Source organism: Chelonoidis abingdonii, chromosome 25 (genome assembly GCF_003597395.2).
Source record: "Chelonoidis abingdonii isolate Lonesome George chromosome 25, CheloAbing_2.0, whole genome shotgun sequence".
Classification (NCBI taxonomy): domain Eukaryota; kingdom Metazoa; phylum Chordata; order Testudines; family Testudinidae; genus Chelonoidis; species Chelonoidis abingdonii.
Window position 1 is genome coordinate 4,907,157 of NC_133793.1, and position 25,918 is coordinate 4,933,074.

A 25,918-nucleotide genomic window follows, 5' to 3' on the forward strand; every position below is an offset into this window, starting at 1 on the left:
GATTTTTTTTTAAGAATGTTTTAAGATTGATGCAGCATCAAGAGGCAGAATTTTATAGGATTTTCTTTTCTCCCTGAGAAATAACATTGTCCAAGTTTGGCTTTATTCTGAATTGCAGAGAAACCTAGGAATTGGCTGACTGGATAAGCCGAGTTCATCTAGTCCACTATCCTCTCTGACAATGTACTGGATGCTTCAGATGAATCTTCAAGACCCCACAATAGGCAGCTAGGAGATAATCTGTCTACAGGAAATGTTTCTTCCAAACTGCTGTCAGATATAGGCTGGTTTAACCTGGATGCTCTTCTTGTTTCATTTATTATTTATGTATTAATAATGTATTTACCCTAGGGAGCCCCAGTTGTGGCCCAAAACCCCATTGTGCTAGGCACTGTAGAAAGACAGTCCCTGCTCAAGAGGGCAATCCACCTCCTTTAGGTGCCTAGAGTCCCGGCATCCTGTAAACCCAGTTATTTTGGATGCTCCAGTTGTGGAGGGTCCAAGTCAAGACACCTTTAAAGGGGCCTAACTTTTTCAGAGAGCAGGAGCTCAGCATTTATTGAAAATCAAAAGTCTCCAGCTGAGCATCCAAAAAATGTGGCTCCCTAAATCACCAATCACTTTAGAAACTGTAGGCTCCAAACTTTCATTAATCTTTTCACTGCCAGTCCTCCAGGCTGCTTGCTTTTGCCTGGGTCATTCAGATGAAATTGGAAAAGGTGTAAATTAGGTGTTGGCTCTTGGCTTCATTCGCACTCAGTGCTTTCTGCCAGACTTACCTGGGTGCCTACAAAAAGTTCATTGCTGTTGCTGTATAATTCCTCCTGGGTATTAGCCCCATGAATGTTCCATGTTCCTGTCAGGCAATAATAATGTATGACAGGCAACCTGTGCCATGCTGGAAGTGACTGTCCTTCTGCAGGAAAGCCTCTCTACAATAAATTGCCTCTGCTCACACTTTTGCATGCATTATTGAAGCAGCTAACAGCCTCATCCTATCTCCGTTGTATCTTTCTGCTGGGCATGTGGCTTGCAGAGAGTTAGCTGACTGAGAGTAGCAGCATCGCTTCAATATTTATTGCCTTTCCAGCGTCCTCAAGGGGTTATTGAAGAGAATAGTTTGAAATAAGCCAGTGCGTATCTGCACATGCCACCAAATGAGTGAATTGTGCTTATCCTTTGTGGAGAGAACCCATTCACACACTAAGAAGTAAGAAGAGCTCCTGTAGTCTCAAGGTACTGGGAAGAAAAAAAACATCCTTATGCTTCTCCTCTTATTCCTGATGCCATTTTAGCACCCTGGCTGCCCATCTCCAGGACGCAGAGGTAAGACAGACTCATGCCTCTTGCATGGGCCAGGGCTGTCGAAGTGACCCCTGCTACCTTTATCTCGGATGAGTTAATATGTAGCAGAGAGGATCCTCTGGTAAAAAAGCAACAACCCAGAAGAACCAGAGCCTAACATGCAAGGTCAATGAGGATAGGATACCTTGAAATTGGAGCCTATGACAGGGTGTACAAACCCTACATGGGTCAGGGGGCTGCTGGGGGCCCTGTCAGCCATGCTCTGACACCAAAATCTCAGGGGTAAGGCTGTGAGGGAGGAGCTAAATCAGTGGGGCCTCGCTCAGTTATTGCCTGACGAAGAGGGAGAGCAGGCTGTTAGCTGTCACTGTGGGAGATCAGGTTAGCTGGACGGGGGTAGGAGCAGACGAAGATTGGTGCCTGTCAGGGCCTCCCTGGAGTGGGGTAGAGTTGGCCTGTCATGACATGATTGTCTCCTTTGGCTGCCAATGACTGCAGGTTTGCAAGAGCCCAGGTGGGGCACAAGCATTAGCTTTCTTGCCCGGGAGAAGAATCTGCTAAGGATGGATGGAGTTCAGGAGAGATGGAAGAATTTGTTTCTTCGTGTTTATTTTGGCCTTTGGGTACCCTGGACAGGGTGGAGCTTTTACATGGCATAGCTTGGAGGGGCTAAGATGCCCCAGGCTGAAAGATTTTGGGGGCTGGATGGATCATCTGAAGACTAGGAGGGAATATCACTTGAGTCTGGGGGGTCTAGATACATCTAAGCTGAGTGATTGCCCTCACTCACCAGGAAGCGTGCATTTGTGCATATGCATTCGGTGTGTTCGGCTGACTGGCTGCAGTTGGGTAGCAGATGGCCATGAGAAATAAGAGTTGGCACGAGCCAGAGGTTTGTTTTTACATTGCTTTTGCAGCTCCATCAGTCAGAGTCTGCAAGTCCCAGCCCCGCTGATAGCAGCTTGTACTGACAGCACGGCTCAGACCTGAAAAGGTTCTGACACTTCCACACTAAGAATTTCCTGTAGAGCAGTATTCCAGAATCCTCCTGCCCCACCTCCCCAGGAAAGTGCATCAACTGCTGCATAAAACACAGGAGAATCCCTGTGCTAAGTTTCAGTCTGGAAGGATTTTTTTTTAATAGTTTTATGCTGGAGTTTGAAACACTTGAAAATAGGTGTAATGTAAAGCCTGAGAGCTCCTTGACTAAAGTGTCTGAAATACCATTCTATAATGTGCATTGTAAAGTTAACAGGCTTTTCATAGTGCATTTCATATAAATAGCAAGGCATTTGACAATGCTGTACATACAAAAGTGACACACTGCCACAATGCAAGTCAAATTAATTCTTGGTTTCCTTAATCTTCCTGACCATGTTTTCTCTTGATCCTCCTACTTTATTTGCTCTAATAGCTTCCGCTAATAGAGTCTAGTTGTAGAAGAAGATAACCTGTAGCAAACAGCAGATCCCATTTCTAACTGGTAAATGCCTTCAGCTTTAGTGACATATCAACTTTTTCCATAGGTTTTACTTTTTAATGCTCATAGCTCATTATGGAAGGGCAGTGTGCATGAGTTACTGCATAATGTTTTACTAAGCCCAAGGGTGTGTTCCTATCCCAGTGGTCTCCAACGTGGTGCCTGGGGGTGCCATGGCGCCCACCGGGGCATTTATGTGCGCCTGCCTAGTGCCTAGCAGGGGAGAGAAGCCGTGGCCCGGCACCTGATGGGAACAGAGAACTCAGGCTGTGAGCATGGTGTTCTCTGTTCCCAGCAGGCCCGGGGCCCGCCTAGTGCTCAGCAAGAGAGACAAGCCGCGGCCCTGTGCCTGCTGGGGACAGAGAACTCCGGGGCTGCAGGCTGTGGATGCCAGTGTTCTTGGTCCCTGGCAGGTGCAGGGCTGTGGCATAAGCCAGAGAGAAGCCACGGCCCTGCGCCTGCTGGGGACAGAGAACTCTGGGGCTGCAGGCTGTGGGTGCCAGTGTTCTCGGTCCCTGGCAGGGGTGGGACCGTGGTGTAAGCCAGAGAGAAGCTGCAGCCACCGGTGTTCTCTGTCCTTGCAGCTTCTCTCCGGCGTCTCTCTTCTCTCTGGAGTCATATATTACGTTATATTAAATATGTTGGTTTTCGTATTATTTAATGTACAAATACAAAATAAGCCTTGAAAAATTGTTGGCGCCCACCACACTCTTCTGAAAACATGAATGTGCTATTGGCCACAAAAAGGTTGGGGACCACTATCCTATCTAGTCTGCTTGGTTTTAATACTGATTGGTAATGCCAAGGGGGTAAAGAATTAGGACCAAACATTTGAAGGGAATAAAATGCAGCCTCTTAAATTACAGCCCCATTTTTATGCATGTGTTTTTCAGTGCCCCTGAACTGTGGCTTGAAGTTGGCAGGGCAAATTGGGTAATCATTAAAACTGGCTTTGTCTGTGCCCTTTAGGTATGTGGGCATCTCATTATCCCATTGCCACATGCAGATAGTAGCCTGTGCTCTGAAATGTGGGCTTTTGAATGGAGAAAATGAGAACAATGAAAAATTGCAGATGCAGTTTTAGTTTCTGAAAAATTGACCCTTAAAGGCAAAACAGTCAATCCTCTTGTATAGTATACAAGTATCAACATTGGGAGCTTGTTGTGGGAGGGAATATGTTTGAAAAGTGTAAACGAGGGAAAAATGAATAAATTTTGCTTAATTCTCAACTCACACATGGGTTCACAGCTTTGACTCAGATGTGCACTTCATTGGATTTGCATCCTGTTTAGGAGAGATTATACTGGGGAAAAGATGTGCCGATGGGGGAAAACTGAAACAGAGGACAGGCGGAATGGGAAAGTGGAGAATGAAAATGGGAGCACAGAGATGAAGAAAGGTTCTGCTGCTGAGTGCACCCTTGAAGTGTATACAACACCACCTGTCTGTTCCAGCGTTTGCAGAACTCCTCTGTCCCATGAACGTGGCACAGGCATCCCTTTGGGTTGGAAACCTTTGTGTTTAACACAGCTGTCTTTCTGAAGGAAACTATGGCTCAAAACACAGGAGGGGAAGAAAAAAGGTTTCATGCATTTTTGTGAGCCCACAAATTCTGTTTGAACTCCACTAGGTTCATCCACCCTAGCTATTGAGGATGACTCAAGGGGGCTTAAGTAGGAGTAAAGAGTAAGAACTGAGAAGAACTCGGACAGAATGTCAGGGGAAAATTGGATGTATTAGGCTGCGTGGAACTGCTTCCCCCAGGAAGTGGTAGAAGCTCTGTCACTTGGGATGTCTAAAATTAGACTGAATAAAATCACTGGTACGTGTTGTGATACAGCATGGCCAGAGGGCAGCATAAGAGTGTTAGCAGGGGGCCTTATTCCCTGCCAAGGGAGGAAGGTTTGCTTTAGATTAGCTAGAACAGCTGTGGCCAATTAGAGCACCTGACTCCAGTTAGAGCACCTGACTCCAGTCATGGGATATAAACCCCTGCTTCAGTCAGACAGGGGGTGGTAGTTGAAGGAGAAAGGTTGGATTGGAGCAGAGTGCAGATTGCAGAAGAGAAGAGTTTGTCCAGAGAGAAATAGAAGGTTTGGAGGAGTGCTGCGGTGGATTGGGAAGCCCAACAGAAACCCTAGGTAAGGGGCACCAGGCTTGTATAGAAGAGAGGCGAGAAGCCCTTCACAAGCTGACGGGTATGAGAGGGAAGTAACCCAGGGGAAGAAACTGCTAGTCAAGTGGTTCACCACAACCCCAGGGCCCCTGGGTTGGGACCTGGAGTAGAGGGCGGGCCCAGGTCCCTCCCTCTCCACTCCCCTCCTCCAAGGACACTAGGGGAGTGATTAAGAACTGGTTCAGAGGCAAGCAATAGCGCCCTGAACCTACCCCAGAGAAGAGAAAGCACGAGACCCAGCAGAACAGTACCGGCAATTTGCCACAGTGTACAATAGGGAATAAGCTTTCACTTGCAGGCAGATGGACTGGATGACCTAATGGGTCATTATTGTATCCTGTAACATCTATGTGTCTTAGCAGATATAGAAAACGACAAAACAAATCCACTGCTAGCTAGTAAAACGGAGCCAATTAATATTTCTTAGCTATGATGGCACCCGAAGGTGATATTTTAATGGTTCTAACATCACAACCCTGAAATATGACTTTAAGTGTGATGGGGGAGAAGAAAAAAAGCTGCATCATTCTTATGGTATTTTAACTTCAGCTGTGCTCTGGACCAATCCCTCCACAAACAGTGGCCCCCGTCCTGCAACGAGCTCCATATTGGCAGATACCAACATTCAAGATGAGCATGTTAGCCTTATTTTGGGACTCCACATGGGCCCAGGGGTTTGCCTGTGCAGAATTTGTGGCAGGATCAAGCTCATTGGATGGTTCTGTAACTCTGGAGTTCAAGGTGTGTCTGTATAGTTGATGTGTGCAATATATACAGATATCGTGATAGAGTGGTAGTGAGACCACAAGTAAGCTTGTATGAAGGGTCTTAATTCTAGGGAGAGTCATTTATTCTATGTGGAGCCAAGAATTAAAACAAAACAACCCCCTGTCCCCAAAATTAGGTTTGTAAGTCTAAGTTTAGGCACCTGCCCTAGATTTTGAAAAGCTCTGAGCACTCAACATTTCCCACTGACTTCTTGGGGTGCTGAATTTTCAATCAGGCAGATGCCTGAGGTATGATTTAGGTGGCTAAAATTAGGCATCTGTTTTCAAAAATCTCGACCTACATAAACATTTCCTGTAAATGTTTTCTTCTTGGAATGGGGCAAATATCTTCCACCAGAACGTTACAAATAATAAACCAACATCCATTAAAGGCAAATGGGATTTTTTAAAAGGAATTAAAGAAAAGTATGTACAAGTATTTTATGAAGACTCCAAAACCTCAGCAATGTGTATATGACTAACCAATGCAATCCTATGATTTCATATTGCCGTAACCACTGTGTTATTTTCATCTCACCCCCTTCATTGCTCTCGTTTATTATGTTAAATCTTAGATTGTACGGATGGATAGAGCTTACATTCCTCAACTTCTTATCCTGCACTCATGCCCATGGCGTCCAAACGCCAATAGTTCTTTGATGCAAGAACTTTGTCTCTTGGTCTCAATTGCTATGCAGTCCTATGTTGTTAAATACTTTATTAATCATACAAATTCATTTTTAAAAATGTTGCGATCCACCAACTATATAAAATGTAACTCTCAGGTGCACAGATATCACCATGGGTGTCACTGCATAATAGCGCCGTTTTCCAAGGTGCTGTATACATACCTGTAATAACCATGTCACATGCTGCTTATTCTGTCTACCTATCTAAGAGTTCTGTTGGCATGAGAACTTGACCTTTACTCATATAGTTATCTTGTCGTTATCAGAACCCCTTGAACTCTCTTCTATATAATGGACATCTACATGTCAGAAATCAGTTGTTTTATAGAGCTACAGTGGGCATAGTTCCACTGAAATCAAGGTAGCTGTGCAGATTGAGACCTCCCTAGGGATCTGGGTGGATGTTTGCAATAACACTGGTTTCTCAGGTGGGTTTGAAGAGGGGTGAGAACCCTGTGAAGTTTGGTGGGTTCCCTACTCTAACTTTCCCACCTCTGGAAAGGTTTTCTAGTTTGAGAGGAAGAGTAGGATATGCCATTGACACATGCACTTTCTGGGCCCCATCCCCATTAAAACTCATGCCAGACGATGCAGGATGTCTTCTTCCACACCATGGTGAGGAGCACTGGAGTTGTAGAAGCTAGGGGTGTCAGAGGTCTGTTGGATCATGTTTATTTCACTCCTGCCCCTGCCTACTGCAGGGTCGCCCACTGCTATGGTGTGATGGAGGCTTGAGTAGCTGATTTGGGAGATGTAAACGTGTCACCTTTGTGTCTTCTGGTGAGAGGCATCTCTTCACATGCAATGCACTTGCTGAATTTCCTAGTGCCCGTATGTGTCTGATCCATTTGCCAATAAAAAATTACAGCACTTGAAAAGAACAATAAAATTAAAAAACCCCAACAAATACTAAATTATTTTTAAGAGCTCAGCCTTGATCTTTGCAGCGCACTCCAATCTCCCCTAATCTGCCATTATGTTTTGTATAGTATCTTTTTGATTTATGCTACTCTCTCCAGACGAGGTTTAGTTATTTTTATGTACCAATCAATGGCCTTTTAAAATCTCCTTCCCCTGCCTTTTGAGTTTTGGAGAAATTATTGATCACGATTTCCCTCCGTTGTCTCAAATGTGGCATATGAGTCATACCCCCACCCCCTCTGAAAGCTTTAACACATTAAGGGAAGAATAAAAAAAACCCCTCAGGACTATGTTGCTCCAATGCCTTGGTGGCATATTTGCATCATGCTCCCTTCCAGCAAAACACCCATAATGTGTATTTTCTGCCTTTCAGCCGACGATGCTTGTGGAGGGACGTTACGGGGACAAAGTGGAATTATCTCCAGTCCTCATTATCCTTCAGAATATGGCAATAATGCAGACTGTACATGGACTATCCTAGCAGAGCCTGGAGACACCATTGCTCTAGTTTTCATGGATTTTCAATTAGAAGATGGATATGACTTTTTAGAAGTCACTGGAACGGAGGGACCCTCACTCTGGTAAGTGAGTGGCTGTATTTCCTTTTATGGCTGTACATGGTTAATTATATCTGCACATATATAACTTTAGGTTTGAAATTAACTGCAGTGGGATCCAGTGTGCACATCACCTCATACCTGAACCAGAAACTTCACGGTCAGCACTAGCAGTGGTTACAGCCACAATTCGAGATTTTAAACTACATTGTAATGAAAAATCTCTGCATATATTTTTATGGCTTTAGTTGAGTTTTACAGTGATTGATGTCTGCTTTGAAGCATACTTTTTCTTAAGAGCCCTGTGGTGTATAGTTGGTTAACTAGATTAAAAACCTGTGGATGTAGAAATCTTGAACTTGCTTTTTTCTCAGTTGTTTTCTGATTACTGGTAAATCTATTGCTGACAAATTAACTTTACTGTTAACGATCCTATGGCAAATGTGCTACTGTTTGATTTGCTCTATGTACAGCAGGCTACAGACAGAATTTAAGTATTCCTGTTATCTCATCCCATTAAGTCTCGTTTGATTACTCCACAAATGTGCTTGCTCTGAGAGAGCGAGGTTTATTTTGTTGGTAAGAAACTTATTCCACTGCAGTCATTCCATTTCTTTTACTTTCTTCAAGGTAACAATGATGTCTCCATGGTCAGGGCTGTGAAATTACAAGTCAGGGTTTGTAGAATAAATTTGATAGCTGATGTATGAGCTAATGGCTTCTAACAAAAAAAAGTTACAGGATACCCCATGTTGATGATTTAGGTTTGTTAATGTTTGGGTTCAGCAGTTGATGTTATAAAGATATTGTTTGATATGGATAGTGTTTTGACGGTGGTTGAATCTGTTGAGGTTTCAGTTGCATTTTAAATTTCCTTGCTGCTTAGTTGAATTGAATGTAAAAAGGAGGAGGCCAGTGTGTTCACTGTGTGGGGTCTTTGTCTACACTATGAAGACTTTATGGGTATAGTTACGCCAGCAAAGCCCCCTAATGGAAGCCCAGCATGTACTGACAATGGGAATTATTTTCAGAGTGTGATTAAACTAGCACCCCAAACAATGTAAGCTGTACAGGCACAAGGACTCTGACTGGTGTAAGCTGCAGCTACGTGTGTGTGTGTGTGCAAGCACGTGTTTGAACATAGATACGTCAGTTAAAGCTGTGGAGGTTTTTGTGGGTTTTTTTAACACTCTTAACCGACATAGCTATGCTAGGAAAACATTATAGCGTACACTAGGTCTCAAATGCATGCGAAACAAATGAAGAATGACCCATGTGAAAGCTCCAGATCCTCTCACCTCCTATCTGTGATGGAAGTTCAGGTCCAGAATCTAGTTCTGTAGCTGGTTCTTACATTGGATTTAGGGTGTTGGGGGCGGCCCTTTACAGAAAACCCCAAATTTTGCAGACGTGTGGACTGAGATCTGAGCTTAGTGGTTCAGGCCCATCTTTAGTGATAAGAGAATTATCTTTCATGTACTTTGAAAATGACATATAAGTTCCTGTACATATAAACTATTTGATTTTGCATTTCCCTCCGAGAATGACTGAAAGAGAAATAAGCATCATTATAGAAGAGAGGAGTGTAAGGAGGGAGATCTTCACTGTTTTCCTTCCCAATTTTGGAGAGCATCAGAATAAAAGTGATGTTTAAAGAAGATTCATTTAAGGAGTAGGGACATTAAATTACGTGGTTTGTCATAGCCCCCTGGGCCACTCATAAGAGAGAGAGAGCTCCATCTATGAGGTGCAAAGACAGGGATACTGGGACAATTTGTATAGTGGGGGTGCTGAGAGCCATTGAACCAGCCTGTAAATGCTGTATATCATGGAATCCACTTCAAGCCAGAGGTGCAGTGGTTTGATTCACTGGTGACTTGAAATTTCCTCATTGGATTTCCTTGATGATAAAGAAGTTAGCTCAATATCCTCATGCTTGCTCAGACATTGTACCTCTCTATTTGTCAAGGCCTGAATGTGGGGTACACTGTTCAGCCCCCTCCCAATGAGGAGGAGACGCATATTACTCACGCAGGAGATTTAAAATGCTGTGGGCTTCATCTCTTTAGTGCAGCTGATTCTTCCTGCAGCTGCAGATTCGTGATCATGTTATTTTGGATGTAAATAATTTTTCTCAACAGTAACTGTGTGTGTTGGGGGGGGACACACCCAAAACATGTGTGAAGTGGAGGTCACTTTGGCACTAAAATGAGTGGAGTCCCATGAAATGAGAGACACCTGGGAGATGCGTTAAGCTCACCTCAGTAGGCTATGGAGTAATCTTAGACATTGGAAATGGCAACAGGGTAGAGAATTCCTAACCGGTTCCAGGTGGAAGGAGCAGATGAGAGAATGAATCTGAGTCAGTTTCAGAGTTGTAAAATGTTTTAGCACAACCATTATTTCGTGCACCTGAATGAAAGGCTGGTGGATTGATGGACAGAGATAGAAATCATAAGGGATACCCAGTATTGGAAACAGCTGGTAATAGAAGAGCTGAAGCTAAGGAGGGCAGTGTTTTAAATGAGAAGTTACTGTGGAGGTTCTTAACGGCAAAAACAACTAGACTCCCAAAAAAGGTGCCTGAAGCGTCACTGCAGTTACTATAGGGGAGAACAATGTAGGGAGCATCAATTTAATACACAAAGAGTCAGACTAGATGGCCCCAAATGTCACTCAGCTCTTGTAGGCAGACAAGTGCTCAGTGCCTGGTGGATTCATGTACTGCTTTCTGCTCACTCAACACGGAGTTAAAACTTGTAGCTACTGATTGATGGAGACGACTGTTCTTCAGGACCCCACCCCAGGGAAGGGGAAGAATTAAATGTCTAAAATTAAAAAAATCACCTGGGAGTACCAGAAAAGAAGATTAAATTATGATGATTTATAAGGGTCCTGTCGCTGCTACAATACCTGGAGAAGAGTTTGGCGTAAGCTCAAAAGCTTGTCTCTTTCACCAACAGAAGTTGGTCCAATAAAAGATCTTACCTTACCCATCTTGTCTCACTAACATTCATTTATGCAATTTATACTTGCCTGGCAAATGTGGGGGAATAAGATTAATATTAGGTAGCGGCCATTTATTGTGTACCAGTTGTTTACTGTTCCCCAGGACACCTTTGAAAATTAGATAAAGCTGTTTTATGAGCAAACTGTTTTTATTAGCATACATTAATATTTTAGGGCACTGTTACTGCTTAGCTATTCAGCGCTGCAGGAAGGATCTATAGGCTGAGCGATATAGCGGGGTGGGAAGTTATCGGATGGACTCTGAAAACAAGCTTTCTTCAACCTGTGCATGTTGCTTCCTGAAAGTAAAACCACACTTGTTTGAGGAAACCTGTGTTAAAACCAAATGTTAACAGGGAATCAATTCATAATCCATAGATACACATTTTCAAAGCACCTATGTGATTTAGGCTCACAGTTACCAAAATCCCTTTTGAAAATGGGACTTCAGTGCTTTCGAAAATGTTACTCCAACATTTACTTCAAGGGTGAGACCTGCCCATGCAGAAGGCCCATGCATGGCCTGTGCTCTGCTGAGAACGTCTAAATAGGTGGTACATATTCATTGACTCTCTTCTCTCAGTGGCCTGCCACTGGGGTTTAGTTTAAAGACCAACACTATTAGCTGTGTCCAGTGGATCGGCCGCTACAGCAGGACAGTCAAGACACACTGCATTGGCGAGTGAAATCACACACCTTGTGCAGGTGTGAATTTCACTCGTAAGAGTCCACAGCAAGGTTTGTTTTCCAAGGTGCACTCTGCACTCCTATATTTGTGAAAAATACACAGGCAAGATTTATAGGCTCCAGTGAATTTGAAGAACCCAATTTAGTATTCTCTAGAAGCAAACTCATCAGTTCCATATGCAGAATTACAGAGTCCTTTTTAAATTTCACTTTTCAAAGCTGGCCATCGCTACCCTGAGGCTGGTAATTAAATTCAGATGACTCATTTTTTAAATAATTTTTGCCTGTGGGGAAAAACTGAAGCTCATATCTATTCTTTAAATATGTTGATATGATTCAGCTTGAAAATATTGCTAGAAACTCCTTCTTTCTTTTTTTAATTTGTTTTATGAAAACCTAGTTTTAATTATTGGTAATGTGGCAGATAAACTCCTGGCCAAATAAACCATTATATCTAAATACCTCGCAACTACAATATTTCATTTAATAAGTATTATAAACTGTTTTAATCAAGTCCAGAAATGCATACAAATAAACAAAATCCAGTCTAGCCCACTCTCCCACAAAATCACTCATGTCTCATTCAAGCTACAGACTATTATAATTAAAAAATATACAAGAGCACCAAGCCATGCAAATTATGAGAGTTTAGTTGGGGCCAGTGCCATTGTAACTGCTATCTTCCTCCAAGAATTGATTGAGCTACATGTCTAAAGCCAGATTCTGCAGCACTCAGGCATTGATAGGCAGCACAAAGTTGCTAAACCATTGTACCAGCCAAAATTTGACTCTCTGCCGGACAAACTGTCTTACAAGTTCCACCCTGGGTTGAGATTCTGCTGTAGAGTGGGGGACAGTGAATTTAAATTACTCAAGGGCTTCTGTGCAAGTCCGGCTTCTGCAATTTATGCTCACAGTGCATGTCTGTGGGAGATGCTCTGAAAGTGAATATGAGCTACATCTCTCTTAACGAGAATATAGTTTAGCTCAGTTGGCTAACCTGGCCTAGGAAGGATGGTCCCACGGCGAAGACACTGGACTGGCACTTGTGAGATTTAGATTCTCTGCTTTGCTGCACACTGTGTGTTTGGACATGTTACTTAATCTTGCTGCCTCCATCCCCCATCTGTAAAATGGGGATACTCCTTCTTTCCCCCACCCTTTTCTCTGTAATGTCTGTTTAGATTGTAATACATGGGGCAGGGGCTCGGGCAGGCTGTATGTCCGGGCAGCGCCTCTGTGCACTGCTGAAATACAGCTAATCAGGAATAACAATGAGGAAAATCGTGGAGTAATACAAGTTAATAAAAGGGTGTGTTGGTTTTACTACGTTTTAGATGTCATGAAGGAGTGAATGGGAGCCGATAATTTTCTGGGAAGGTTCTTGCAAATTAATGATGACTCTTGCTGAGATCTAACACTAAACTAATGGATTAATTTTTAATAGGCAAAGTGCTTGGACTGATTAAATATCTTGAAGGGGAGAAGAGTACTTATGTTGCCTTCGCATGCAACCAAAAAAAGTCGCTTATAGGTAGAGAATCTGCAGGGAAATGCATTAGAATCAGACTGTTCTTTGACTGGGAGAAGAATTAAATCCAAACTTCTCAGGGACAAGAAGGTAAAGACAGGAGATATAAATTGCTAGTGTCTGTTGATGGTATCACACTATGCTAAGGCTGCTCAGGTGAGATCGGGGCTTCGTTGAGCGAAGTGGAATACAAACGTATAGCAAGGAGAGAGGCCCTACATCAAAATACTTACGGACAAAATAGACAAAGTATGGGAGAAAGTAGGTAAGTATCCCCATTTTACGGGTGGGGACTGAGGCCCAGAGACAGCTTCTGTTTAGATGGTAAGCTGTTTGGGGCAGAGACTGTCTTTTTGTTCGGTGTTTGTACTAGGCCTAGCACAAAGGAGTGCGATATTATTAATTATTTGTATTACCAACAGAATGTGTGTTGTCCAATGTGTGACAATACAAACATCATCTGTGTGTCCCAGTTGTCACGGAGTCCCCGGGCGATGCTCTGGAACTGCTCCCCACTAAGCCAGTCAGGTCATTTGCATTTTCACTGACCATTTCCATCCCAGCCAATTGGTTCCCTGGATTCAAATTCAAACCTCGGCAGTTACAGGAGCAGGGCCTGGATCTTGTCCCAAGGGGAGACAGTCACCCCACAACAGGGCCTCCCAGCCGATATCCTGGAGAACCCCAATGACCAACCAGTCCGACCCCTCCTGCGTCTGCACAGGGATCCGGGCGAGGGGCTTCACCCCATGGACCTTCACCCAGGTCCCACAGTCCCTCAGCATCTGCGGCTGCACCACCACAGTTCCCTCTGCCAGGGCCTCGCCCCTGCAGGCGTGTTTCCCCACTGATAACCTGGGCAGCCCCTATGTCTCTCCATTCCACCATCACCAGTCCGTGCTGCTGCTGCTTCTCCTGCAGCTTTTCCAGCAGATTGCTCTCTCTCATTGGTCTTCTTCGTTCTCTCGGGCTCTGCTCCATCTCAGCCGTCTCCCGATCCCTGATGTGGGAACCCAATCGTGAAGACCCTTGTCTGGTTGGGGACCAGACTCTCGGGGATGCCTGGCTGCTGCTCCAGCTGCTCCCAGATCCTCTTGTAGCCCCATCTGGTCAGGAATCTGCTCCTCAGAGGGTCCTCTCCTCCAACGCACGGTTAATTTCCTTGTGAACTTCCATGCGTAACTCTCTCTTTGTGCACAGTATCAATTCCTCTTTAGGAGCTGTGATAGGCCATCACTTCACCGTCCAATGCTCTGGACTCACAGGCCTATGTGCGCTTGTCCGCCATGGTTTTTTCCAGGAACCCCTGGTGTGCAGCGCCTTCTCGTGATGTCACTCTTGTTGCCAGGGTCGAGCTGCAGATGTCCTCTGCCCTGGGACTGCTTCTGCAATCCCAGGGAACCTGCTACTCGCAAAATCCTTCTCTACCTAGGGTCCAGCGGCAGCTTCCCCGCCCTGAGACTGCTCACTGCAGTCCTCAGGGGGACCCTGTTACTTCCAACAGTCCTTCTCGCTGGTCACACACGTCCAGAGGTTAACTACCCCCTGTAAACGTCCCTCTAGCTTCGTTCAGCAGCCTGGCCTCATTATCCCGCTTTGTTTTACTGCCCCCCAGTCACTTAACTGGAAGATGCATTCAAGGGTGCAAGTACATCTCCCACCTTGCCACAGTTGTCAGCGGAGTCCCGGGCGATGCTCTGGAACTGCTCCTCACTAAGCAGTCAGGACTTTGGGAGCCTCCTCTCCTTGGAGCAGACTTGTTCAGGGCAAAGAAGCGCACGTCTTCACCCTGGTCTCTCTCTGGAGCATATCAGCAGTCCTCTTGCCTTGTCGTGGGCTTCCACAGGAGCCCACCAGTGTGGTCCTGGGAAGCAGCAGGGTTCTGCACCCCACTTGCAGCAGAACGTGATCTTAGCAGCAAAAACAGAGGTTTTATTGATGAAGGAAACAGGGTCTAAACAGAGCTTTGTAGATACACAGCGAACCGACCCCTCGGCCGGGTCATTATGGGGAGCAGTGAACCAGACCCATATGTTGCATTCATCCTCGTCCAGCAAGATCAGACCAACCAACCCTCCCAGCCTCCTCTCTGCTCAGCTCTTTCCGCAGGAGTAACGTGATCCTTTGTCTCCAACACCTTCAGTGGCACCTTTGCAGAGAGGGGCCCAGGCCTTCAGTTGCTTAGGAACATGCAGTTGCGCACTGGCCCCTTCCTCTGTAGCAATCACACACCCTTATCCCACCACCTAGATACTTAAGAACTGCCTAGGGGACACTGAGGCACCAACACAGTATTCAGAGCAAACATTAAGAACAGTCCCAGTTCATCACACCAATGTGTGACAATACAAACATCATCTGTGTCCCCCTCCTCCCCTCGCTGCTTTGTGAGAAGCACCTATAGCAGTGAAAGAGGATGCTGCCAATTTTGTGCCTTTCTGCAAAGCCTGCTAGCAATGGTGCCACTTAGTGCCAAATTGTATCCCGAATCTAAATTTGAATGTAGACGTCCCTAGAGCAAAAGGACTTATCACTCCATACCAATTCATTTCAGTGATGAAGCTTTATTCCCATCCCCTCAAAAATGAATTAGTGTTATTTTAAAAAACAACAACATAATGTTCATTCGTTTGAGCACAGTATGCGCTCTGGAATGCTTTGATGTTGATTCAGTGTTTCTTGATTGATTGTGTCTCTCTTATTGGTCTAATCTTCAACTGAGAATTAGCCCATAGATGTTAGGAGTTTTGAAATGTTCATTATGAAAGACAAACTCCTTTTTAAAACTACATTAGGTAACTGGACTTCCTAGATCATGGGAACTCAGGAAGGTGTAATAACCCAAACTGAAATTCACCTGGAAGGATGTGTCCTTATTGCCCTACCTATTGCTGCAAAAACTACGGTGTGTTCTTGTAGTGCGAAACTCATCCCTGTATAGAAGCATAGCAAAAAGCATATGCACCACGCAAGTCCCACATGAGCACTCAAAATAGGATGCAAGTGGCGCATAGCCCTTGGGTTAGTTTTCTGTACAGGACAAATGTAATTACAAGTCATCAGGACATTAGGGTTAGGTCCTATATGAAAATCAGAACCTCCAACAGCACAGCATCTCTTAGTGTCACGCCAGGGAATTGCCTAACACTGGCTCACAAGGAGGTAGGGCAGCTCTCTTTTTTAGCATAAGAAACAGATTCAGGTGCTTTTACATCAAGAGGTCCAGAGTGCAGTGCTCACAAGGGCAATGTAAGAAATGGAGATTCTGATATTATTGTAATGAAAACAGATTGGTGGCTTTTTATCAGAAATATTATCCAGGTTGAACTTGAGTATTTGCAATTGAGATTTTTAATCTGACGTTGCCATTAGATAATGATGAGTACAAGAGTAATAAATATACTATAATAATTTTTAAATACTCAGCATGCAATTGTTTAATGTAGCTGTTCTTGGCCATTTGGAAGATGAATATAGTGTTTAAAAGCATGATATGTTTAATTGATGGGTTTTTTATATTAGCTGATCATCATTCAACGTTTATATGAGGAAAAAGTTTCCCGAATGATCAATTTTTACAACTCTTTTACTCTGGATTGTGAATCTGTCCCAGTTGCTGTAGTTAATTATTGCTTTACAGTCAAATATTGTTCCCTCTAATGGTTACAAACTGCTTTTGATTTTAGTGCTTAAAGTCCATATAGCTTGGCGAAAGAATCAGAGGTTTATACTTTCAGATGCAGGTGGGAAAAGAGTCTTTTATTCTGTTGCAAAGTTAAAAATAAATCTGTCTTTTCTTTGAACTTTTGAGAGCAGCTGTGTATTTGGGAAGATGATGAGGTCAGTAAACTCAACAGAAAAAACAAAACTGAAACTGCTTTGAGACTTCAAAAAATGTTTGGTAAATTTTATTATTTTGCTTAAAATGATATATTGTATCAATACATTAATTAGCATATACTTATAAACAAAACTATAAATTGTATTATATTAATTGATTATGCGTTAATAAATTTGTTTAGAATTATATATTAATTTTGGCCAGGTTTTGAACATATTTTACTGGTTTGAGAGAGTGGTCCAGTGACTAGGCTTTGCCACCCACCTGCTGTGTCACTTCACCTCTCTGTACCTTTCTTTCCCCTTCCACCCTCTAGTATGTAAACTTTTCAGGGCAGGGATTCTCTCTTACCATATGTATGTACAGTGCCCTGTGCAATGAGATCCTGATCACACCTAGAAGGCAGGAGGTACTGTACAACCATACTGTTATGGGTTGGACAAAACCTCCCTAAAGGCTTTCATTTAGAGAGGTACGTAATAGACACTGAGCATGTATAATGCTTTTCATGTGTGGATCTCAGAGCATTGTACAAATCTGTGGGTAAGTATCATATTTAGATTTACTATAGATTCATAGCTTATAAAGTCAGAAGCATTGTGATAACCTGGTGTGACCTCTTGTATAAGAGAAGCCCTGGGACTTCTCTGAATTAATTCCTGTTTGAACTAGAACAGATCTTTTTTAGGGGAAAAAAACTCCAATCTTGATTTAAAAATTGCCAGTTATGGAGAATCCACAGCAAATCTTGGGAAGTTGTTCCAGTGGTTAATTACCCTCATTGATTAAAAACCAAAAAGTGCCTTATTTTTTGGCTGAATTTATAGATGAAAGAATCTTGTGATGAAACCACTGGACTAGGTCATGAATGCTGGGGGTTCAACTCCTGGCTCTGCCAATCTCTCCCTCAACCAGTCTGTGCTTCAGTTTTGTGCCTGCAAACTGGGGATTGTAATGTTTCTGTGCCAACAGGGAAGTTGTGAGATGTCACTCATTAATGCGGTAAACAAAAAACCATGTGAACTTACCAACCTACCTGATTCTGTACGAAATGTTCTGTAAGTTAAACACTCAACTCCAGCAGCGACAGGAAAGAGCTATAGGGGAAACTAGCAACTGGGCCATGTGGGGCCGGAAGGCACAGGGCGAGCCTTGCTTGTGTTAACCCAGTGCAGGGAGCACCCTGGATATCTTCTTCTTCCACACAGCAGCATGCAGAAGGTCTGGTGCACTGAAATAACACACACATCTAGGATCAGAGGGGTAGCCGTGTTAGTCTGGATCTGTAAAAGCAGCCAAGAATCCTGTGACACCTTATAGACTAACAGACGTTTTGGAGCATGCTACAGGATTCTCTGCTGCTTTTACACACATCTAGGTAACATCAGGGCCCTGATGGGGTGCAGCGACACGATAACGGCATAATGGCTTCCCAAAGAATTGTCATGATATGTCTGCTAATAGGCTGAATATATAAGTAATTGTGTTACATGACATGGCATAAGTTATGCCAGCTAGATAATATGTAACCTGTACCATATGCTGTGCGATGCCAGCATTGAAAGGAGGGTGGTGACAGCTTTTAATTCTGATTTTTCTGTCCCATGTGAGTCAGGGTAGCTGAAAAGGCTAAAAATAAATCCTGTAAGGCAAAACATCAGATTTACTGTCTGTAGCTCCTCTCTTCTAAGGGAGTCTATGTTGTACAAGAATGGATGCTCACAAAACCCCAGTAGATTGTTATGGTCACCAGGTGATAGGAAAACTGAGATGCAGAAATTTAATTGACTTGCGCAATTGTACATGAGCCAGTGGTGTACCTGGGAAGACAATCCAGAAGTTCTGAATCCTCGGCTTCTTCTCTAACAACTACACCATTCGCCCTCCTCGGAGCTTGGCATGGAGCCCACGAGTCCTGATTCTCAGGGCCCAACTCAGACTACAGATAAATTTGTTAGTCTCTAAGGTGCCACAACTACTCTTGTTCATTTTACAGATACAGACTAACACACCTGCTACTCCGAAACCAGAGAAAACATAACACAAAAGTGTTTAAATGTCCTTTCTTCAGTCCCCCACCTCCTTTCAGAGAGTTGGGGGAATTGGAGTTCTTTTTTAATCCTATAATGGCTGCAGCCATGACAAAACTAGAATGGGATGTCGAATCCCTGCTGTGTTTCAGGTGTTCAGGATGAGGAAGTTGGGCATCTCAGGTACCTTGCAGCCCCTAGGTATATAAGAATCTTCTGCTTAGTTTGAGTTTGTTAAAATCTTGTCACGTGATCCTTCTCTTCTTCCCACTCCCTGAATTGTCCTGTGGACAGTGGGTGGAATACATGTCTTTTCTCTGCCCTACCTCCACCTCCTATTTATCATATTGCCTTCATATAAATGCATGGTATGCCCACATCATGAATGCTGCATGCAGATGTGGTTACTCCGTCTCAAAAAAGATATTTTGGAGTTGGAAAAGGTACAGAAAAGGCCAACAAAAATGAGTTGGGGTATGGAACAACTTCCATATGAGGAGAGAGAAATAAGACTGGGACTCTTGAGCTTGGAAAAGAGACAACTAAGGGGGGATGTGATAGAGGTCTATAGAATTGTGACTGGTGTGGAGAAAGTAAATTAGGAAGTGTTATTTACTCCTTCTCATAACACAAGAACTAGGGGTCACCAAATGAAATTAATAGGCAGCAGGTTTAAAACAAACAAAAGGAAGTATTTCTTCACGCAATGCAGTCAGCCTGTGGAACTCTTTGCCAGAGGATGTTAGGGTTCAAAAAAGAACTAGGTAAGTTCACGGGGGATGGGTCCATCAATGGCTATTAGCCATGATGGGCAGAGATGCAAAACCATGTTAACTGACATCCAATATCTGTCTGATTCTCCAGTATCAAATCTGCTTTTTGCTCATCTTTGATGTGAGATATTCAAAACCACTGAGTGGAGTTGTTCAATAATACGTGTCATGGTCTACCCAGCAAACTGAGGAGAGCAGAGTACCTGTTCTTCAGCGGATGGGTGGTTACAGTTTCATATCATGATGATGCTTTGATTGCAAGCTCTTTGGGTCAGGCACACTCTTTGCTGTTGTTGTTTGTTGTTGTTCTGTGTTTGTACATTGCCTAGCACAATGAGGGCCTAGTGTCCCTGAGTGGAGCTCCTGATGATGATGCTAATGGCTATGAATCATTGCTGTTTTACATAGCTACTTGTAATGAATTGCATGGAATGGGTTTATTTTCTTATGTCTGTTAAGTGCTTTCTGATCCCTGACTTCCGGCTTCAGGGCTTTCTAGAGACAGCTTGTGTTTGAGAGCTCTCTCAGGACCTGATCCAAATTCTGTTGAAGCCAATGGAATGATGTTTGGCTTCACTGGACTTTGGATCAGCTCCTTAGTTAAGCAGAAAACCCACTGCCTGTTGAAGTGTTTCTCTCTTTTCTACCACTGCTGCAGCTCAACCACCGTAATCCTCCATCACCCTGCACCTTGTGCAATTGTTTGACACCTGTGGAGAGTGGGTCTAAGAATGCTTCCAACTGGCAGTGGTTTGCACCGACTTTGCATTCACTGCATTAGTGTGAATGATTACACAAGGTGAGGGTCAGCAGAGGATTAGGCCTCCCTGGTGTATTTTCATTTCAGATCCCTACCTAGCTGCCAGTTGCAACAGAGAGGCTATAAACCACACAGCTATAGGTGGGTAAAAATGGCTTACATCTCTCTGCTGTCCTTTCCTTTGGGATTTGTCCTACCAGTGATTACTTTTATTTGAAAGTTGACAAGCATTCTATCATCCTGCTGCACACAAGAGGCAGAAAACTAGAGAAGATTAGTTATTGTGCTCCTTGAAATAACCTATTTAATTATCGGTTGAAGCCCAGATAATGCAAGTATGAAAGTTTCCCTTTTCTGTGCAGTGAATTAGGTTTAAGAGTCGGTTAAATAACAAATACTTTTATGTGTAATATTTGGATGCTTTTCTTCCCTGGTTCTATTTTTCAGAGGACTGGGAATGAATAAAAAGTGTACGTGCAGTGGCTTTTTTTAATCCACTGTTTAAATGTCAGCTACATCTTCATCAGGATGTGGAAACAGATTTTCTTATTCAGTTTGTACACTTTTTAATTTTTTTTAAGAGCTCAGTAATGCTTAAAACTGGAGACAAATACTCTACAGATGGCTTTTTATTTTAGCAGCAATCGATAAGTTGTTTCTTGCATGGCAAATCAGTGTCTCCTAGCAAGCCCCCTCTCCCTTTTTTTTAATCTTAGAACCTATATTCTGCAGAGATGCAGAGATACCACACCTTTCATTTAAGAATCTGAGCACCTTATAGATATTAAAAAACTGGTCAGTAAAATTGGATATGTTTGAAATTTCTCCCTCCCCCCACAACACACATCTTTTTACCACCCACTAACTTACAACCCCTTTGTGAACTGAGTAAATATTATTATACCCAGCTCACAGGTGGGTAAATTAAGCAGTGGAGAGAGGCTGTGATTGCTGGGTAACACTTCCTATGATCCTGCACTCAAGACAACTGATTCTCCATTGCTTTGCACCTCATTCACGCCAGTGTAAAGCAGCTATAAAATAGGCTGTCCAATCAGAATGGTAACATTTTACATCCTCATTGCCCTGGCATAAATAACCACAAATGGTACAAGTTGTAACACGCTAACTATACTGTTATAGATGGTACAACCTCCCTAGTGTGGACACAGTTATACTGGGAAGGGGAATAAGCTATACAGTTGTATACGATATCTTTATACCAGCGTTACTGTGTCTACACTACGCTTGTACTGGTACAACTATACTGGTAGAAAAATCACATCCCAACTGACATTGTTATCCCAGTACAAAAACCTTGTGTAGATCAGGCATCTCCTGGGGGACATCTGGGGTCAGTCCTGAGGGGCAGAGTTTTCTCCCTTTGATTTCAGGTATACAGGTAACGTTAACCACATCGGTATGCTTGTCTCTTGGTACCCCTAGGGTGCCTTAAATGAATGTTCCTCACTGCAGCATTCACAGATAAATCAGTGCTTTGAAATGGAAAATTTAGTGTCATTTGCTGTAGTGGCCATGACAATGCATCTCTTTCCAGCCACCTTAGACTCATGTTATACAGTCCCTTTCTTTCCCGTCTGTCTCAGATATTTTGACGTGCATGCAGTTTCCAGTGGTATAAGCTCCAAATCCGTTAGTTGTGCCCCATATTCTAGGCTTCATTGGTTAATGTTTGTTTAGCACCTTGGAAGTTTAGAGCAGTATCTGATTGTATGCTTTTGCCTTCTTTGTGTTAAGTACCATGCACTCTCATGCTGGCAGAGATGGGTCCTGGGGGACAGTGTTTCTCCCATCAAGAAGAGGCAGATCCCTCAATTTGTGTGCACAGGTCTGGGGAGAAATCCACTCTATGCAGAGATCCTGTGCTCCATTTAAGTACTACTTAAGCTCAAACTCATAGGCGTCATGCTGGTTCTGTTTGTGCCAGCATGACTTTCACTAGTTAGTGTATCTTTCATGTTGAATTTCACCAGTTGGGGGCGGTCTCGGTTAAGAGTTCAAAAAACTCAGGAAGACAGACTGGAAATGGAAACGTTATTTTACTGTTTTGATTTTCTTCAATCTCATGATTTTCACTAATTTTTGGGGGGTGGGGTCTGTGTTGTGATTTTTGGACTCTGGGTCCATGAAACTGCAGCTACCTGGAGAGACAGTCAGGAGGCCTGTCTGAAGTGAAGACTGTCTCCGATCTTGCAGCCAGCTTTGGAAATGCTAGTAACTTATCTCGCAGAAAGAGCTGTGCTATTGTGTAATGTTCCCTGTTTGCCTCTGGCAGGCATTCGCCAGCTCGCTGGGATTATCCGGCTTCAGCAACTTGCTGGGCTGTGCTTTGGCCCTTGTTCTTCAAATTGCAGATTCATGTTAAAATAGGAATTTCAGGTCAGTGAGCTGAACCCTCCCCAATGGGAGGTAGCTGGCACAGCTCTTGTGTGTGTTCATTTTAGTGGCTGAGGTTTGGAGTTGGAGTTCATCTAAAACGCTCCCCCCTGGGGGATGTGAAGATCTAATGCAATTGAGCTTTCTCATCTCAATACAGAAACAAAGTTGGGGAGATGGAGAGCATGATAACTTAGGGTATTTGACGGGCTGGGTTTAATATTATATTTCTTCATGGCGGCCTACTGTACTATATAAATAATGATAATAATAAAACATGGAACTCTTCAGGAGTTTTGCCCAAGTAAGCATTGCAGGATCAAGTTTGAATACAGAGTGGGTGGAGGCTTCACAATGATCCCTTTGAGTGTAGGTCCACAGAGGCACAGGAGGTATAAAGCCCAAATCCTGCAAAGATTTAGGCATGTGCTTAAGTCTAAGCCAATAAGCAGTGTCCCATGGGACTGCTCCAAGTGCTTAAAATGAAGCATATGGCTTAATCTTTGCAGAATCAGGACCTAAGTGGTTTGTCCAGGGTCACATGGTGAGACTGATGCATGGTTATTAATAGAATTCGGGAACATTGTCTCCTGGCCCTGTTCCCACTGCTAGAGCAATTGCATTCCGATATTGCTACTGTGCTGCTTAAACTTGTCAATAGCAAAACGGGCCACATTCACTCAGCTACACCCATAAGTTTGGTCAAACTTCATTTGACTCCTTGGTAACATGGGGTCACTTCCCTTCTGTGAACGCTGCTCTTGGAAACCCATTCCTTCCCTGACTAGCTTCTAGACTCTGGTTTGCTTTTGTTGTTCCAAAGTTGTTGAACACTCGCAGCTCCCAGTGATTTCATCTAGACTACAGGGTGTCCAGTGCTTCTGAAAGCCCAGCCCTGCACAACTCCTTTGCCAGCAGCATGGCAGAGCGAGAGAGACTTTTTGTAACAAATTTACAGTGAAAGGGCCCCTTGACCTCTTCTGCTTTGTTTCATGCAGTAAAACATGATTAGATTTCTTATACCGTTTCCTGACCTATCTTATTTTTCCATGCATTAATATGATTAATTCTATTTGCTGGATGGTAGAGGGCATTTCTATGAATATTCAGGCAATTTTCATGGTCTAAAAACATCATCTCTCATGGTTTACAAGCTACACTAATCATACTTTAATTGTCTTTATCATCCTACTGTCCCTCTTTCATTTCACTAACACAATGCTCACCTCCCCAGAGCACAGAGAACCCTGAATAAGTACGGCAGCTGATCAGTGGACAGTGTCTGTATGGGAAAGAGACTGCAGGACGTGGAGAGGCACCTGCAGGCTTTCCAACAAGCAGAAATCAGCTTTCAGAAATGCCTGTCAGATACCTGGAATGGAGGACAAGCTAAAGCTTGCTTCTAAAAATGCTGTTTACTCACAGCTAAAGAGAAGTCTCAGCAAGATTTCTCTTGTGTGCAAACTTGGGTAAGACAAAATTTTGGACGGAAATGGGGCTACAAAGTGAGCAGTGGGTTAGTGATGAAGGGAAGACATTGTGGATAGGATTCTCCACTGCCTTGTACCTTGTGCAGGAATTTACAATTGGGCAAAATGGGCGTAAGGTTGAGGCTAGTTCGTGTCATCTGTACATGAGACTCATAGAAGGGAACACTGTGATAATCTCGTCTGGCCCTGCTGTATAACACAGGCCATAAAACTTCTCCAAAACAATTCCTGTTTGGACAAGAGTAGATTGCAACCATTTTACAGTATATCCATTTAATGAATTTTGCATGTTTAGTTTTGTTTTCCCCTCTTGGGTTCGTTCCAGCTTTTCCTCTTATGAAAGGATGGGAGAATGCTGCTTTACATGTGTTCTGTCCCTGTAGCTTTTCTTCCCAGGCCTTAGTTGGAAGTCACAACTAATTGATTCAGTTTGGGAGTAATTCGCATTGCTATTGTTTAAATTAATTTTAGATGTCAAATGCTAATGTATATCGTGTACCATGATTAAGTCCAAACTCCTAACTCCCCTCTAATTTCCACAGCATGTTAATTCATGAGGGGGAGAAGAATTGCATTTACCATGCCTTGCACAGGCTTGAATTATGGAAACGCGCCATTAATTTTCCGGCAGAATCTCTCAAGTCTCATTTCTTATTCATATACATCTGTCCCATCTGAGCTTCACTACTGCATGGAAGCCAAGGAGGACATAGCTGCAGAGTGTATGCAGGAGAGCTTTATTTATCGTTGTCGCAGTAATCACAGGGCGATGCATGAGCGTATTATTTTGAGCACTTTAAACAGAACCCTGCAATGATGTCCAGGGCATTTGTGCGGCTCTGGAAGACCATGGTCTTTACAGACAGTTGGGTCGCTCATCGAAAGAAGATTACACAAACTAATAAAGAGGTCTTCAGACGTTCCCAAACAACACTGACTTGGGGACAGCTGTCCACTGAAGTCTCTTTTATATTAATGGTAGTTGGATCAGCCTCATAAAAAGCAGCAAGTTGACAGCAGATTAGTATCTAAATAAGGGAGGTCTTGTGCTTGAGACGTTAGCCTGAGCCTCAGGAGACATAGGTTCAATTCCAGGCTCTGCCTAGATATTCCATGTGATGGTGGGATGTCACTTAATTTCTCTTCTTCTGCTTGTATCTATGTAAATCAATGCAGGGGGCTGGACTTGATGACTTCTTGCAGTTCTTTCCAGCCCTACTTTTGTATTCTGTGTTCTAGTCCTTTAGCACCCCTTTGTCTGTCTTGTCTATTCAGGATGTAGTCAAATGGGACTTGCCTGACTGGAGGACATATCAGAAGCCAGTAGTGCTAGAGGGGTCAGAGCAAAAGATGCCCTTCTGCCTCCATGTGCCTCTGATATAGCTAGTGGCTGTGCATATAACAGGGATAGGCAAAGCAGTGCAGAATAGAATAAGAGCATGTTCTTTCTGTTCATTTTTCATGCTCCTACAACAAACCTTTTCTCTCTGTAATATTCAGAGAAC

The 25,918-nt window shown here is 43.4% G+C and overlaps 1 protein-coding gene across 2 annotated transcripts in view; it reads left to right on the forward strand.

Annotated features, from left to right (window-relative positions):
- Nucleotides 1-25,918, forward strand: part of CSMD2 (CUB and Sushi multiple domains 2) — a 562,181-nt gene that overhangs the window by 166,461 nt on the left and 369,802 nt on the right. For both annotated transcript variants that reach the window (XM_032802693.2, XM_032802696.2), the window contains exon 5: nucleotides 7,712-7,919. In XM_032802693.2, coding sequence (XP_032658584.1) covers nucleotides 7,712-7,919 — 208 coding nt within the window. The remainder of the gene's footprint in view (nucleotides 1-7,711; nucleotides 7,920-25,918) is intronic.